General features: G+C 35.1%; 1 protein-coding gene across 1 annotated transcript in view; it reads left to right on the top strand.

Moving 5' to 3' along the window:
- Window positions 1–1,696: 1,696 nt before the first annotated feature.
- The window catches only part of LOC111707894 (DNA topoisomerase 2-alpha-like), a 22,354-nt gene continuing 5,785 nt past the window's right edge, over window positions 1,697–18,265 (top strand). The window contains 27 exon segments of the mRNA XM_023481077.1: window positions 1,697–2,593; window positions 3,588–3,690; window positions 4,120–4,211; window positions 4,852–4,996; window positions 5,325–5,471; window positions 6,161–6,306; window positions 6,435–6,671; window positions 7,108–7,160; window positions 7,327–7,439; window positions 7,773–7,786; window positions 8,006–8,135; window positions 8,509–8,726; window positions 9,261–9,372; window positions 9,679–9,781; window positions 10,588–10,834; window positions 10,978–11,154; window positions 11,381–11,513; window positions 11,942–12,051; window positions 12,183–12,435; window positions 13,000–13,143; window positions 13,145–13,274; window positions 13,667–13,904; window positions 14,084–14,201; window positions 14,528–14,623; window positions 14,950–15,045; window positions 16,253–16,308; window positions 16,767–16,839. Of these exon segments, the coding sequence (XP_023336845.1) occupies window positions 1,881–2,593; window positions 3,588–3,690; window positions 4,120–4,211; window positions 4,852–4,996; window positions 5,325–5,471; window positions 6,161–6,306; window positions 6,435–6,671; window positions 7,108–7,160; window positions 7,327–7,439; window positions 7,773–7,786; window positions 8,006–8,135; window positions 8,509–8,726; window positions 9,261–9,372; window positions 9,679–9,781; window positions 10,588–10,834; window positions 10,978–11,154; window positions 11,381–11,513; window positions 11,942–12,051; window positions 12,183–12,435; window positions 13,000–13,143; window positions 13,145–13,274; window positions 13,667–13,904; window positions 14,084–14,201; window positions 14,528–14,623; window positions 14,950–15,045; window positions 16,253–16,308; window positions 16,767–16,839 (4,197 nt within the window). The 5' untranslated portion in view covers window positions 1,697–1,880.

Genomic DNA, 18,265 nt, shown 5'->3' with positions numbered 1-18,265 from the left:
TTTGCACTATGTAACGAGAAAATTGCAAAGTGGAATTTTTTTGAGGAAATCTATAACTCTCGGATATTGACAGTTACTATTGTGATTTTTCTCATCTTTTTCTTCTTCTTATATTCTTATACGTATACCCCAAACAATTTGTCTCGGTGCCCATGCAATAACCTTATCAACAGGATGTTTTAAGAGCAAATATTTATATTTGGGGGCATTCTTTTCAGTTTGGGTCAAATTTGTGTGAGAAAAGTTTTAGACATGTTTGGGGGCAATTTTTTCAGTGGGGAAAATCTTGAATATTAACTTTAAGGGCATTTTGTTTTGTAAATTATTAAAACTTAAGGTCTACTTCTTTGTGTTGCAAAGATATAGAGAATAGAAAATCAGAGTTTTTGGCTAAGGCTCAAATCCATTAAGTCTGGTGGGGCAATTTTAATTAGAGTGTGAGTGTAATTTTAGAAATCCAATAATTTTGCGGGCTATTTTTTAAATATTGGGGGCAAAAATAAAAAGAATCCTGTACTAGCTTATATTGAAAAATGTTAAAATGGAGTTTTCTTGAGTTGGGGGGGATTAACTGAGTTTAGGTTTTATAGACAAAAAATTACTGTGGGATCATATTTTTTTTAAGTTGAGTATAAACAATTTCTTGAAAGTTGTGGGCAATAAATATTTTTGGAAACCATGCATATGGATCATATGGACCCCCTGTTAATGACTTCTAGCCCGCAGGGGGGCAAGTCTTAAATTGGGGCTTGCCTCTCCACTCCTTAATTAGGCTAGAAGGGGGGGGGGATTGTCCCCTTTTATAGTTGCGCGCCTGCTTATAACTTTGTTGAAGCACAATAGTTACCTGCACAGGCTTTTTTTGTGTAAAGTTTTCTTTAGAATATTTACTTGAAAAAATATATTGACCATTTCAAAATATTTTTAATCTTTTTAGTTAAATATTTCATTTAAATTTTGTACTTTTTTTTTAATTGTGACTTTCGACTTTTTTGGTGTAAAGAATTGTTTTGTTCCCTTATTTATTTATTTTGTATCGGGAACTACGGTGGTACAGTATACAGTGAACCATTATTCATTAATCATTCTAGTCCTTTTGATGATACCATAATCTTAAATAGAGAGTATATTGAGAAAAGCCATTTGTTAACCTTGTGATTTTTGTTCATCCAATTTTGTAAAAGATACTCATTTGATTTTTTAAGAAAAGTTTAAAGAAGAAGAATTTTAAACAAACACTTTACAAGTTTGAAGACGACAGAGAAATCAATCAACGACAGTTTCGCGCCATATTTTAACAGATCACCGACTGTTCCTAAATTTCCCGGCATTTTAATTTAAGTTTTCAGTTGTTAATTTTCTCGGTCCAAACTTCCAACATAACACGCCGGCCGATTTGAAGATTTTTTTCACAATATTTATGTGATATACGTTGATTAGTGGGTGTTACAGGGTCTGTCCTAAGCAGCGCTCGGCCCAGAAAGTGTCTTAACTAACCTAACCCGTGGCCGCAGCGCTCGGCCCCCTAGCCCATCCTAGCCGCAGCGCTCGGCCCAGAAAGTATCTTAACCTAACCTAACCCTAAATAATGCTAAATAAATACTGATTTGGTCATGTACAAAATTGATAGGATGGCAGTCATTTTAATGTTAAATTAGACTCCGTTTACATGTATAATTTCTGATGAAATTTGAAATCCTTATTTGAATAATCGTTTCTTAGTATTCGGACGTGGTTTAGCTGTTTTATCAAGTAGATTATCTCCTTTACTTTCATGCCAGGCTAGGACACTTTCAGTTTTAACCCCACACACCTCTTTCCTTTCGTCTCTCAATCCGATAAACCAATTTTCTGGTAATTTTCGTCCATATCTCAGAAGAATGTCAAGCGGGGACGAGTACAATGACGATCCGCCGGTGGTCGCGGCCCCTAAGCCGAAAGGAGACAAACGTCTGTCTGTGGAGCGGATATATCAGAAGAAATCTCAGCTTGAACATATTCTTCTCCGTCCGGACACGTATATCGGTTCAGTCCAGCCGGTTACTGAGCCTATGTGGGTTTATGAAGACGAGAATATGGTGAACCGTGAGGTGACCTACGTCCCTGGGTTCTACAAGATCTACGACGAAATCTTGGTCAACGCCGCGGACAACAAACAGAGGGATCCCAAGATGGACACAATCAAGATCGATATAAAACCAGAGGAAGGTGTGATCTCTATTATGAACAACGGGAAAGGAATCCCCGTAGTGATGCACAAGGAAGAGAACATGTTCGTACCGACCATGATTTTCGGCCATCTGCTGACATCGTCCAACTTCAACGACGAAGAGGAGAAAGTTACCGGCGGTAGAAACGGTTTCGGCGCAAAGCTCTGTAATGTGTTCTCCACCAAGTTTACGGTCGAAACAGCAGATAAGAAGGCCGGGAAGGGGTTTAAGCAGACATGGGCCAGCAACATGAGCAAGGCGGGGGAGCCCAAGATAAAGGATTTCAACGGGGAGGAGTACACCAAGATCACCTATAGCCCCGACCTCAAGAAATTCAATATGGAGAAGATTGATGATGATACTTTTGCGCTTTTCTCAAGAAGGTGATAATAAAATTAGCTCACATCTTGATTAATCAAACCCATCAAACTCATTATACTCCAATAGGAGTCCTGAGAATCAATACCACATAAACATAAACATAAACCCTTGTACCATTCATGATTACACATCTAGATTAATCAAACCCTTTTGCCATTCATGATTACACATCTTGATTAATCAAATCCTTGTGCCATTCATGATTACACATCTTGATTAATCAAACCCTTGTGCCATTCATGATTACACATCTCGATTAATCAAACCCTTGTGCCATTCATGATTACACATCTTGATTAATCAAACCCTTGTGTCATTCATGATTACACATCTTGATTAATCAAACCCTTGTGTCATTCATGATTACACATCTTGATTAATCAAACCCTTGTGCCATTCATGATTACACATCTTGATTAATCAAACCCTTGTACCATTCATGATTACACATCTTGATTAATCAAACCCTTGTGTCATTCATGATTAAACATCTTGATTAATCAAACCCTTGTGCCATTCATGATTACACATCTTGATTAATCAAACCCTTGTGCCATTCATGATTACACATCTTGATTAATCAAACCCTTGTGTCATTCATGATTACACATCTTGATTAATCAAACCTATGTACCATTCATGATTACACATCTTGATTAATCAAACCCTTATGCCATTCATGATTAAACATCTTGATTAATCATTCATGATTACACATCTTGATTAATCAAACCCTTGTACCATTCATGATTACACATCTTGATTAATCAAACCGATAGATTTAAGCTTATTAAGTAAAGATTAAGTTAACAAGCAGGTTTTTTTGTTCATGATCATGAAATGTTAAATTAAATATAATGGAACATTCACAAAAATAATTTTATTGGGACGAAATGTTTCATATTTATGTTTCTTGAAATAAATATCAAATTTTTTATCAAAAGGTATCATAAAATTCTGTCAATATCAAATAAAATTTCATCTTTCTTTGTTCAGAGCCTTCGATATAGCAGCGTCTACTAAAGGTGTGAAGGTATTCCTAAATGGGAAAAGGTTGCCGGTGAAAAGTTTCAAAGATTATGTGGATCAGTATATTAAGGTAAAAAGAGGTGAAAATTAATTCTTGAGATAAAAAAAATTATTAGTCGATAGAGTAACATCCCCCCCCCCCCCCCCCCCCCCTTTTTTAAAATTTCATTATTGTTAGGTATTGAATTTTAAGATAGTTTGAAAGGATAAGTTCTTTTTTTAAATAAGACCTAGGTTGCCTTTTTTAATGATTTTTCCCGATTTTAAGTTGTAATGTTTTTGCGGAGCACCTTTTTTTCAATTCTATTCGCTAGACTGGGAAAAAATAAAGGATTTTAAAAATAAATTTTTTTGCAGTTTTTTGTTGACATTTTGCCCCTTGAATCCGGATCCATGAAGCCAAAATGGGATCCGGATCTGAAGCACTTCACCAGAGCATGGCATCGAAATTAATTCCCCTACTAGGAACCTTAATTATAACAACCTTCTTCTTGATCAGGGTAAAGAGGACGAGTCTGGTAACCAGATAAAGTGTATTCATGAGGCCTGTGGACCCAGATGGGAGGTGGCAGTTTGTGTCTCAGACAAAGGGTAAGGTTGCATCATCCCAACATGTATTCAATACTACCGCTTATATACAGTAATAACCAGAAAACTGTAGGATAGAAAGACTAGAAGTTGTTACTAAGCATTTAGCTTTACTAGTAAGTTATTAAATCATTTGTTAGGTGAAATGGATCTGTTTAAACTGCACTAGTACTGTGCCTCATTGTTTATTGGACTATTTAAAGTCATAACTTGAGTCTAAATGTCGACTTTCTATTACAGAGTTTTCTGGTTGATGTATTTTTTTCGGTCAGTTTTGATTCCCTTAATTAGAGTTCGATACTCCTCAAATTAGAGTTCGATACTCCTCAAATTAGAGTTCGATACTCCTCAAATTAGAGTTCGATACTCCTCAAATTAGAGTTCGATACTCCTCAAATTTTTCAAAATTCTTTTCTCCACTAAAGCAAGCGTTTTAATAAAAAAATTATCGTCAGTTTAAAATCGTAATAACCTTACAAGAAGATTAAAGTTTACCAAATGCTTTAAAAATTAGAAATTGAACAATTACTGGACTTTATGACCTTCTTCACAGGAAAAAAATAGAAAAAAAGTGGAAATTATCAGAGCTGGAATTAAAACATTTTTTAATAAGTGTGTAAAATCAACCAAACTTTTTATCCAGGTTCCAGCAGATGTCCTTCGTGAACAGCATCGCTACGACTAAGGGCGGGAGACACGTCGACCACGTGGCCGACGCTGTTATCAAGGCGATCATTGATAAGATCAAGAAGAGCAATAAAACCGGAATCAATATTAAAAATTTCCAGGTTTGACATTTTTAAATTCAAAAATCTAAATTATCAGCATATAACTATAATTAAAAATTGATTTTATTGACACATTTTCATCTTATGTTATCATATTTTATGAATTCAAGTTGTACTAGAAGAATTAACAAATTTTGAGTAAAATTAAACAAAGGAACAGAATGAATTCCCGTTTTCTTTCTTAGATCCTGCCCATAATGCCCCGAAAATTTAAAAAATACTTTTACGAAAAAACAAAAAACCGCTAATTATTTGGTTTATTTTTCCCCCACTTGAATCTGGATTCAAATATCTAAAAGATGTTTCATTCTGAACACTTTTATTTTAGGTTAAGAATCACTTGTGGTTGTTCGTGAACTGCTTGATCGTGAACCCAACCTTCGACTCCCAGACCAAGGAGACGATGACCCTCGGGGTTAAGGATTTCGGGTCCAAGTGCGTTCTCTCCGATAAGTTTCAAACTTCACTGCAAAAGGAATATTCATCTAACAATTAATTTTACAACATATTAAACAATTATTTTAAAAATCATCCAAGGCCGGGCTATAACAGAAATGTGTCCGGGGGGGGGGGGGGGCCCAGCACCTATTGGGGCCTTTGCAGCATTTTCCCTCTCAATTTTGGAAATGTAATTCCAAGGTACCCTCCTTGCAAAGTTGGAAATGTAATTCCAAGATACCCTCCTTGCAAAGTTGGAAATGTAATTCCAAGATACCCTCCTGGCAAAGTTGGAAGTGTCCGATTCACAACAGTGCAACTAAAAGCGTTTTCTGGTCAAGTATGATTTAGATATTAATGATTTTTATATTAAAAACTTGGGTTCTCTTCAAAAGAGACTTGTATATTTCTAACGGAGGAAAACGTATTTGAATTAGTAAAATTAAAACTCGAGAAAAATTAAATTATTTTCCAGATTATTGACATGAAAGGTTGCCAAGCGCACTGTTGTAAAGTTTATATTATGCCTACAATCCCTTTAAGTAATTATTTATTTTTACTCTAGCGGTTTTTTTTACATTTTATCGAATTTAAATGGAGGCAAATTTTTGAAATTTTAATCATCCATAATCTTTCACACAAAATTTGGGCCCAATCGGTTCAGCCATTTTGACACTTATTGAATTCAATAATATGTATGTTACTTGAATACTGTGTACTGTATAGTCTGGTATTATTGAGTCTGTAGTAGCCTGGTCCAAGTTCAAGGCTGACATGAAGTTGAGCAGCAAGGCCGGAGGCAAGAAGACCTCTAAACTCCGCGGAATCGCCAAGCTCGAGGACGCCAACGAGGCCGGAACTAAGAATTCAGGGTAACAACATATTTTACGTTTTTCTCTTCTCAAGTGTGACATCTTTTCCCGCAGCATACAACAAATATTGAAAATGGGGGTCACTTTTTAATTCTTTATTCTTCAACCTAATTATCTTATATTTCTAGTGGTTGTACTCTGATCCTAACTGAGGGAGACTCTGCTAAAACTCTGGCTGTTGCTGGACTTGGTGTCATTGGTAGAGATTACTACGGAGTTTACCCGCTCAAGGGTAAACTTCTGAACGTACGCGAAGCGACCCACAAGCAGATCCTCGAGAATAAGGAGATCAACGATCTGGTGAAAATTATCGGTTTAGCGTACAAGAAGAAATATGAAACTATGGAAGATATAAAGAGTCTGAGGTAAGAAAACCCCCAGGGTGTATATTTCCTTAAAAAAATTCCCCCCCCCTCTTTTTGAAAACATTTTTTATCGCAGACTGAAAGTGCGTTTGCGGGGAGAACAAATTTTCGTTAGTTTTATTTTTTACCATAAGTGAAAATTACAAATTTTTGGTTGCGAAGAAGGAATTTAAAAAAGGTTAGTTGTACAAAAAAAAATCAAAAAATTTCCAGGATTATAATATATATATACAAAGCTCCTTTTCTCAAAATTAAAATTTTTTTTGCCCATGGGGAACGGCGGCCTTTTCAGCTAGTATAAAATAAAATTAAATTCTATTTAATTAAATAAATGGGGAAATGTCTAACAAAAATAAATGTTAAGTTTTGAATATGAAAAAAACCAGAAACCTTTCAAAATGAAGTTTTTAACAGGAAAAAATGTTTTATTGTTAAGGTACGGTAAAGTGTTGATACTCCTCAAATTAGAGTTCGATACTCCTCAAATTACAAACTTTGCGTAAATTATTTAGCTGGTTGAAACAAAGTTATGTTGGTGGATTTACATGAAATTTCGTAAAAAAAATTAGTAAAAGTCCAATTTCAAAATTCGAAGTAATTCTTAAATTTTCCCCTAATGCTAATTTAAATATTTTGTTTCTGAAATATTGTGATTAGGGTCTAGTGATCAACTTTATCCATCACAATTGGCCTGGGCTACTCAAACTACCATTTCTAGAGGAGTTCATCACACCCATCGTTAAGGTAAGTCACTACAGGTCACTTATGGTCACTCATGGTGATTCATGTTGACTCTTGGTAACTCCTCAATCATGTTTACTCATGATCACTCATGGTAATTTATGATAACTCATGGAAACTCATGGTAAATCATGATTACTCATGGTAACTTGTGTTCACTCAAGGTTACTCAAGTCATTTAGGTCATTTGAGATCATTTATGCCACTTGATGTTATCAAAAGAAGGGTCAAGGCATGGTACGTCACTTGAGGCGGGTCTTTTATATGAGATGTCAAATATTTGTCGGTATAGTATAAGGCAATTTATAAGAGGTCGTTTAGTTTAATGACATGTAAAGCCATTTCTAGGAGGTTTTCAAGTCATTTTATCATAAGTTCTTTTCTATGAGGTTTTCAAGTCATCTCAGTATGGTAGTTCATTTCTAGGAGGTTTTCTAGTCATCTCTAGTGTGATTGTTAATTTCTAGGAGGTTCTCTAGTATGAGAGTTCATTTCTAGGAGGTTCTCTAGTATATACATATTCGGTCTGCCATGAATCTAATTTATTTTTTCGAATTAAACAATTAAACTTACTAAAAATTATTGTTTTTAAGAGTGGGTTATGATTTCTGGGTACAATTTATACATTTTATAGGTCTGGGAACCTCGACAAGTAAGGAGGCTAAAGAATACTTCTCTGATATGGTCAGACATAGGATTAAGTTCAAGTACAACGGTTCTCAGGTAAAATACGGTTTTCAAACGTTTTAAAATGATCATCTTAGTTTTTCCTTGATCATGAAAAAAAAAACAAAGATTAATTTGTCTACCATCATTGGAGATTTCCAAAGAAAAAAATACATGACAAACCATGGGGTCAAGTGTTGTCCTAAAGAACGGGTTCTTTTTTTCAAGAAAGGTCCAAAAACCAATCACTTGGGGTTAACTAAAGACTATTAACCGACTTAAAGTGTTTTTTTTTTTTTACTGGATTTAGAGAAAAGATAAAGCTTAAAACGAATTATTTATTTTTCGCGTCATTTTTTTGCGAAATTGTGTCTTTTTTCTCCTTATTTGTTATGCTAATGCGTCAGGTTAAAAAATTCTTTTTTTCCAGGACGATCACTCGATTACCCTGGCGTTCAGTAAGAAGGAGATCGAAGGTAGGAAGGAGTGGTTGACCACCTGGATGGAGGAGGGGAAGAGAAGGAAGGAGCTCGGACTCCCCGAGGTATACCTCTACGAGAAGGACACCAAGGCGGTCAACTATACTGACTTCGTGAACAAGGAGTTGGTTCTCTTCAGCAACATGGACAACGAAAGATCCATCCCAAGGTATTTAGCAGTAAGCAGTGCTTAGGATTCAAATCTTTTCATCTGGATCTGGATCCGGATCCGCCCTGAAAAAAAATATTAATCCGGAGTGAAAACCGGATCAAGATTTACTTGATTTTTAAATCAAAAATGTGTTTATTAAAAAATTGTCATATTTTCGTTTTTTGTGTTTTACTTTTAACTGTAAGCTTTCAAAGATTTGAAGTGTTTTCTTCAATATAATCTCCTTTCACTAAGTTCATGTTTTGTTTTGGGCGCAAGTATTTTTTGAAAGCATTTTTTAATAATCAACTTGCATGATTTTAAAAAATTAGTTTTGTTTGTTGATCAAATCGGCATCGCCAGCTTTAAAAACATTTTTTTTTTCAGTGTATTGTTAAAGTTGTGCCTTATTTTTCTAAGAATAAAATTTTGCAAGTCAAAGAAGAAACCATTTTTGGTTCACTTTCTTTTTGGTTTTTTTTTTCAACGAAAATTATTGTTATAAGCTTCCATAACAAAGCAACTGATAACAAATAATAAATCTATTTTAAGTTTGGTTGATGGATTTAAGCCAGGTCAACGTAAGGTTGTATTCACCTGTCTCAAGAGGAATCTGACCAAGAAGGAGATCAAGGTGGCCCAGCTCGCCGGTAGCGTTGCCGAGGTCAGTCTTCACATTTTCTTTAATTATTCCATTAAAAACCAAATCTTATTTTCATTATTTCTGAGATTTTTGAACTGGTTTTCCCACGGAATTAGGGAAAATAATGCTTTTATTTGAGCAATAGTTTTTAAAAAGGGGAAAAATCTTAACCGACACGGTCTAACATTTTAATTAATGACTTTTTTAACCATTTTGTTCTTCCCAAATCAACAAAAAAAAATCATACTGAAAAATAAACATCCCTGAATTTTTTCAAGAATGAAAACAGATTTTCATTTCATTAATTTTAAGAGTGTTATTGTTTAGATATCTGCCTACCATCACGGAGAAGCTTCCTTGATGGGAACTATAATAAACTTGGCGCAGAACTATGTTGGATCAAACAATATTAATCTTCTCCAACCCATAGGTCAGTTGATATAACGTTTCTCAGGGATATTTATTTAGCATACTCAGCCCCCCCCCCCTTTTTAGTCGTCAATTTTCTATATGTTGTTGCAGTTTGAAATATCAACAAGTGTTTGCAAAAAAATGAAAGGGGGTATAGGTGAGTGTTGACATCGAATTGAATTCGACTATTTTTAATACTTGATCTGTTGCGTCTATAAGAAGAAAATTGTAAAAACTACTTATACCGTAGAGCGTAGGACTTATACAAAATCACGGATATGCCTAATTCCACTCAGATCGTAAATAATTCAATTTTGAAAACTACTCATTCAGATATTACAGCCTACAATTGTCTGATTCAATTCTATTCATGATAGTTGATATTTCATAATATTTTTAATTAATATTTTGCTTAAAACTTATTTTCACGATCTGAGTGGAATAATGCAACTCAGCGAATTTGAATGGATGCTACGCTCTTGGGTAACGCAACAGATAGAACTATACCCCTTTCATTTTCAGCACACACTCCCTTTAATATAATTTTTATTTAAGGCAGAATATTAGTGTAGGTTATTTATGCATATTTATTTTGGAAGACCTTTTAATGCCAATAAATTGGCTTCGATCGGATGTTGATAATGTCAATGCTCATCGTGATCGTGATCGTGATCGTGATCGTGATCGTGATCGTGATCGTGATCGTGATCGTGATCGTGATCGTGATCGTTATCGTGATCGTGATCGTGATCGTGATCGTGATCGTGTTCGTGATCGTGATCGTGATCGTGATCGTGATCTCTTTATCTTGATCTTGGTGATTAGGTCAGTTTGGAACGAGATTGCAGGGAGGAAAGGACTCTGCATCTCCTCGTTATATCTTCACCCAGCTCTCCCCCCTCGCTAGACACATCTTCAATGAGGCGGACGACGCCCTGCTCAACTACCAGCTCGACGACAACCAGAAGATTGAGCCCGAGTGGTATATACCGATTCTACCGATGGTACTTGTCAATGGAGCCGATGGTATCGGTACAGGATGGATGACGAAGATACCTAATTATAATCCTAGGTAATTATTTACCAATTCTAGCATTTTTTGTTCGAACTGTATAGTGTATACGTCATTTTCAGTGACCCTCCATTTATAGCTGATTTGATATTTTCTCTTGAAATAAAAAATATTTTTAATTTACGAATAATATTTCTATCTAGGGAGATAGTGAAGAACCTAAAGCTGATGATAGACGGAAAGGAACCCAAGCCCATGATTCCGTGGTTCAAGGGGTTCAAGGGAACCATCGAGGAGATAGATTCCCAGAGATATGCTGTATCAGGGGAGATATCAACGCTATCAGATACAAAGGTCGAGATCACAGAATTGCCGATCAGGTCACCAGTTATTTTTATTCTGGGGGGTGCTACTCTATAATTTATTGAAAATTAAAATTAAATTTAAAAAATTTTTCTCATATGTTAGATATGTTTGCTCGGAACCCGACCCTTTTTTTAAGGTTTTATTCACTCAATTGGGAAAAATTTATGGGTTTTTTGTGGTAAATAAATAGAATTCAAGAAAGCCACAAAAGTTGCTGATTTTATTTTTTCATTTTTTCAGAACCTGGACAAATTCGTACAAAGAGTTGTTGGAAGGTTTACTGAACGGGACGGAGAAACTACCCGCCGTCATCTCGGATTTCAAGGACTACAACACGGACAGGACCGTTAAGTTCATCATCACGATGGATAAGGTTGGTCTTCAATGTTAATCAAGCCAGAGACCGAATTTAATTAAGTTGAGCTGCGTTGCAGAACTGCGGTTCAAAGTTAAAGATTCAAATTTGAACCGGTGGTATGCAGGTTGTTGAAATTCATAAAATTCGGTCCCAGAAAGCATAATTTAAGTCTGGGACTAATAATCATTAAACTCCATTTGTATCCAAATCTTGTTTTTAGTTTGAAATGTAAAGTTCCGTCAAAACATTACACGTGTAATACCACTTTAATGTTATAGGTCCATCTATCAGGGACAGGGTTAGATAATTTATATAAATAAGAAGCATATCTTCACATGGTTACCAACTCCAAATTTACAGAATTTTTTTTTGTTCCTGCATTTTCTCGTTTTCTGGAAGACGATATTTGGTCGCCATATTATCCTAATATTCGCTAAATCTAGGACAAACTGAGGAATGCTGAGAGAGAGAAGGGGCTCCACGCTTTCTTCAAGCTCCAGACCTCCATATCCAATACAAGCATGGTGCTCTTCGATCATCTGGGTTGTCTAAGGTCAAATCCGGGATGGGATGGGATGAATGGGATGGGATGGGATGGGATGGGACGGGACGGGACGGGACGGGACGGGACGGGACGGGACGGGACGGACAGGAAAGGTCCTTTTTTAACTTAAACTACTGCAGGAGGTTTGACTCTGTTGAGGAGATCCTCCGAGAGTTCTTCACCCTCCGTCTTGAGTTCTACGGGAAGAGGAAGAGGTACCTGGAGGGTATGCTGGGAGCTGAGGCCGCCAAGCTGAGCAACCAGGCCAGGTTCATCCTAGAGAAGTGCGACAATACGCTGACTATTGAGAACAAGAAGAAGAAGGTTATGATTGAAGAATTGCAGAGACGTGGATATGATAGTGATCCAATAAAAGCATGGAAGAAGTCCCAGGTATGTATAGTTTACTTGTATATAAATTCTAACCTCTAAATGTTTTTTATTTCCATTGGTCAACATTTTTTGTTGAGTTCATGACAATCCTTTGTAAAATGTGGGGTTTAACATGGACCTACATTTAAACAAGTTTTAAAACAGAGGGATTTAATGAAAATTGTTGAAAACCAAAAACAGCTTTTTATGAAGAAATGATTGTTTTGTCATAATTTTTTAAAGATTTAAATTTAGTATTTTAAACTTCCTTACCACCCTCTTCGTATTAAGACCTTTTAGCTTTGCTCACTAGTTTCTTATTTTTAAACCCGAAAATTCACCTTCCTTATAGAGCCATTTTTATGTGATTTTTCTTGCTTAATTGTGTAAAGTAAATGATATTATTGGGGTCAAAAGTAAAATAAAAGCGGGAAATTTTCCAATTAATGTTTAAATTTTCATTTCATTGGGATTGAATTTTGGATTTAATTGAGGATTTTTTTTTTCTCTTCTCTTTTTTTCTTTTCTCCTTTCTTTCTTGTTTCTTGGAATTTTGGATTGAATTTTGGATTGTGTTTGCTCTAGGACAACATGGACGAGGAGGCTGCTGGAGAAGATGAAGAAGCTGCAGAATCCCCTGCTGGAGGCCCAGACTATGATTACCTTCTAGGGATGAAACTCTGGTGTCTCACCCAGGAGAAGAAGGATGAACTGCTCAAGAAACTGTGGAAGGTGTTGACGCATAAACTAAATTTATATTCTCTAGGCTACCTCTAAGGAAGAACTGTGGAAGGTGGACCTGGACGCGTTCTTGGCTAAACTAGATGAAACAGAAGATGCGGAGCTAGCCGATGATGCAGGTTTAAAACGGGGCCTTTGATCATTATCATTTTTCTTTTTTCCTTAATTGAAATGACACAGTGGGTTGTTGGGGGATTACAGTTTGAAACTTAGACTGACTGAGAACCTAATCTTAATTGACCTCCCATTTGAAGAGCTAGATTACCGAATACCGATTCACTATGGAACCCTTAACCGAGTAACAAAGAGGAAGATATCATTGTTTTCTATTTGATAAAGTGTTAAATTCTGAAATGTTCCTTTTTTCTCTACTGCAAAAAACCCGCAAGTATTAATCTAGAACCCGGACTGGAAAGGNTTATTTATCAATATAAACATTCCTTCGGGCAGTATAGGAAAATATTCGCCCTTCCTTAGCTGAGTAGTGATTGTTATTAATATTATTTATCAGGAGCTGCTAAGCTAGGTAAGAAGGGTCCAGGAAAGAAAGGAGCCCTGAAGCTTGAAGCACTGCCTAGTCCTATGGGTATCCGTGTTGAACCAAGGATTGCTGACGAACTCAAGGTCAAGGTCGCCAAGGCTGTGGCTGCAAAGGCAAGGAAGGCGGACAAGGGGGACAAGAAGTCCGTGAAGAAGGAGGACGATAAGGATGAGTTTGATCTGATGACAGAGGATAAGGAGTTGAACAAGTAAGTACAAAAAACAATAATATGGAAAAATAACTAATTAATAATAATAATAATTAATACATAGAAAGAATATAACTAATTTTTTAATTCAGTGTTAATAGTTTTTAGACATTAAAGGGCTTCTTTTATAAGATATCCAATGAGGTTTTTTTTACGATAAAATATCATATTATCTTTAGATCACTGAGTGAGAGAATTGGAGCTGTAAAGAAGGAGAAACCGTTGAAACAAACAAAGTTAAACTTTGAGAAATCATCGCCGAAGAAGAAGGGGAAGAATCCTTGGAGTGATGATGACGTAAGTTATGAGGGGGGTCGGGAAAGGGGAAAGGAACTAGGGGGGAGGGAGGTATGAGGGAGGTAGGGAAAGGAACTAGGGGGGCAGAGGAAAGAAGCCATTGGGGATGGGAGAGGGAAAGGAACCAGTGGGACAGGAGAAAGAATCCATTTCATATGAAATAAATTTATTTCTTCATATGAAATTAATTTATTCCTTCATATTAAATTCATTTATTTTCTTCATATTAAATTCATTTATTTAAACTAAAATAATTTTTCCCACTATTGTCGATAAGAGTTTTTTTTTGACGAAAATATCAACCCTTGAATGATGATGTTGATTAGGATGAGGAAATTGATTCTGATGCTGATCTCCCTGATGTTGTTGACGATGTCATAATTCCTCGTGAGAAACCGGGCGGGCGGCGGGCTGCAGCGGCGGTAAGTATTAATTTATTAATGAAACCTATCTCGGGTTAAAACATTCGGTTTTGTTCGGAGTTCGGCCACGGCCATCACTTTGTCAATTATTCCAACGTGACCACGATCGTGACAATGACTACGATCATGACCACGACCATGACAACTTTCAAAACCGTTACTGTAACTGTGACCATGCCAAAGACCGGTAACAATTATCGTTACTATGACCATACTCAGGCTGTGACGGACCGAAAATTTTAATGTTACCATGATAAATGATCAACTTTGTCTGTGACCAAGTCTAAGACCTCGACAGGCCATGAACTAATGACCTGTGTGTTAAGGTGAAGAAGTATAACGTAGAATCTGATGAGTCTGGTTCGGATGAAGAACTCCACGACAATGACGGAGTAAAGGAACCGGAAAAGAAGAAACCGAAAGTATGCCCTCAAATAGAATAAGATTTTTGATTTCAATACAATTCCATGTCATGTCAATTTGTTTTATTTCATATCATTTAATTCAGAATTTTCCCAAAAGAAAAGAATATCAAAGAAATCAAACTTGAGACCGAATATAAAGAATTTGAGCCGCGGCTTAAATTTAATGTTGGTATCTTTCATATTTTTTTTTTTATTATTTAAAGAGTCAAATACTCAACTCTTTTTACTTATTAAAATTCAATTTCCAAATTTTTCCGAAAAAAGGAGGAATTTGATCTAAATATTTCTTTAGATCAGAGTTCACGTAGGTCAGATTCTTTTAGATCAAAAGGGTTATAGATTAAATTCTAGTGCACCAGTTTTTGACATTGGGTGGATTAATGCCTTTAAACATTTATAAGGCGTAAAATCTCTAGATCGATAGAAAAAAGCTTAAATTTGCTTTAAATCGAAGATTACTTTTTGATCACCTTTTTAACTCAAATTCCAAACATTTTAGATAAAGTTACATTTTATATCAAACTTGATACTTTTTTGTTCAAATTCCATACATTTTAGATCAAATTCCACACATTTTAGATCAAATTCCATACATTTTAGATCAAATTCTACACATTTTAGATCAAATTACATATATATATTAGATCAAACTCAAAACATTTTAGATCAAACTCCACACATTCTAGATCAAATTCAATACATTTTAGATCAAATTCAACACATTTTAGATCAAATTCCACACATTTTAGATCAAATTCAACACATTTTAGATCAAATTCCACACATTTTAGATCAAATTCAACACATTTCAGATAAAATTATTCACAATTGATATCAAATTCAACTCTTATAAATCAAATTCTGCCCAATTGAATTCAAACTTATTTTAGATAAAATTCTACACATTATTTAAATTAATTATTTATATTAAGATTTTATTACTCGCATACAATTACAAAAAAATGTAAGAGGCCTTTTCATTTCAAATGGGCCTCCATTTATTGAGGGTATGCCCGATATTGGCGGTTTTTAAGCTTAAAAGTGTTTTATTCTGACTATATTCTCCATTGTATCTGTAGCAAAATCCGCAAGTCATGGTTATCTCAGTCATATTTGATCCTACATAGCTTGAAAGCGTACCTTTGCGAATCTGACTTCCCACTTGTACTTGTTTAAAGGATATATTAACTAAAATGTTGTGCAGGCGGTAAAGGATAGCGATGTCTCAGATTTTGATGCTGACAGTGATATGGACGTTAGGTAAAGTTAGTCTTTCATTCTTGTGTTTTCTATTTGGACCCGGATCCGGCCTGTTAGAAATATATTCGGGTCCGTTCTGTTCAATAGTTTCCGGATCCGGATATCGAAAGATTCGGATCAGCTAATATTTTCATCGATTTTTAAATTTTTTTTTACTAAGCAACCTTTTCCTTTATTTTTCCTTTTTCAAACATGTTAATTGCATCTTAGTTTTACTGATCTCACGTAAACCCAATTATAAATTTTTATTTTTATTTAATAAAAAATTTGCACGATTGGATCAGGATCCTTGGATATTACATATTTTTGTGGATCCGTAATCCGTATACAGGGGATTAAAATATGACGGATCCGGATCCTGGGCGCTATCTAGACTACGACATAATGTTTGTTAAAGATTTTAAATATTTATTAAGTTTTATTTTTTTTTATTTAAAACGATAAATTTTGTATTCTAGGGAGGTCTCCCCACCACCTAAGCCTAAACCTGCTCCTAAACCTAAGAAGGCTGAACCTGTCCCTAAACCTAAAGTAAGTTTAAACCTTCACTACTAGACAAATGAGTTTAAAAATGAGTAAAAATTTTAATTTGATAAGTTGTTTGTTAATTTAAGACATTTTAAAATATCGAACTTAAGCACATAAGGAAACTCTCTGTAAAATGGAGTGTGTGGCAATCTCTACATTTCATAATTTGAGCATAGAGCTTCTTCTGATACTGCTGTTCAATTTTCATCCTCTCCCCCAGTACCCTCCTGAACCGTTGTATCCTCCGTATGGATGATAATGATAATGGCGGTCCCCATAGAAATGGTATTCCCCTTTTCCTAGATAAAAGGATATATAAGTGTCTTAAATCTACTTTTTTGTAAAAAACGTTTTTTAACGCAATATTTTTTCTGACTAAAAAGTATTAAAAATTGAGAAAACATGCCCCCCCCCCCCCCCCCCAAAAAAAAAAAAAAATTGTTCCAGAGGGGGGGGGGTGGTACTTTTGAATTATATCCCCTACCTAGATAGTGATGATGACCCCAACCTCCATGAGTTCCAAATTTAAGTAATGGAGTTGAAGAGCAGATATTTAGAATCTGAAAATAAGAGAAAAAGTGTTCAATATAGAATACAAGCTTGGGAACCCAGCTTTGGCTGGGAACTGAAATTTCTCACTACAAACAAACAGAGATTACTACTTTATATATTTAGATGTTGTCAAGATTTTTTTCAATCCCCTTTTTCTAAAGTAATGTACATTTCATTTTTGATGCAGATCTCAAGATCAAGAAATAAAGCTTTGGTAATAGCCATGTCATTTTAAATAAACAACAATCAAAACTGTAAATATAATATACAGAATTCTGTAATTTCAAGTAAACCTCTATTTAAAGCAGGTTTTGTCTGATTTACAACGGTACCCATAAACTTTTATCTGATCAAAAATTTGTCTCAAAATTTGTACCATTGTTTTTGTATCAAGAAATACGTGTGTCCCTTGGGAAACCAAAATTGAATATAACTAATTTTTCATGGAGCAATCATGGATATCTCGTTTGTTCTTATTGAAACTAAGCTTTTAATCGTACCATTGTAAATCCAGGGTGGCCAAAATGTACGGATTGTACGGATTGTACGGATTGATTTTTTTTTAACCCTAAAATTGTACGGATTGTACGGATTGCACGGATTGTACGGATTTGTTTTCAAATTGTACGGATTGTACGGATTTTATCCTGGAAAATACACCGTTTTTTTTAAATTTTCACTCATTTCAGCAAATTTTTCATGAAAATAAAAAAAAATTCTCGTCAAAATGAAGTTAGTTTAACTTATTTTCTGCATTCTAAATAATATTAGATTGATTAATGTTTCAATTGACAATCAAAATTCATTCATAATTTTCGAGATATGTCCAAGAAGTGTTTATTTGAGAATATGTTCCATAAGTACTTATTTGATTGCT

Source organism: Eurytemora carolleeae, unplaced genomic scaffold (assembly GCF_000591075.1).
Source record: "Eurytemora carolleeae unplaced genomic scaffold, Eaff_2.0 scaffold595, whole genome shotgun sequence".
Classification (NCBI taxonomy): Eukaryota; Metazoa; Arthropoda; class Copepoda; order Calanoida; family Temoridae; genus Eurytemora; species Eurytemora carolleeae.
The sequence above is the reverse complement of the archived record's forward strand: the minus strand, read 5'-3'. Positions and strand labels throughout refer to the sequence as shown.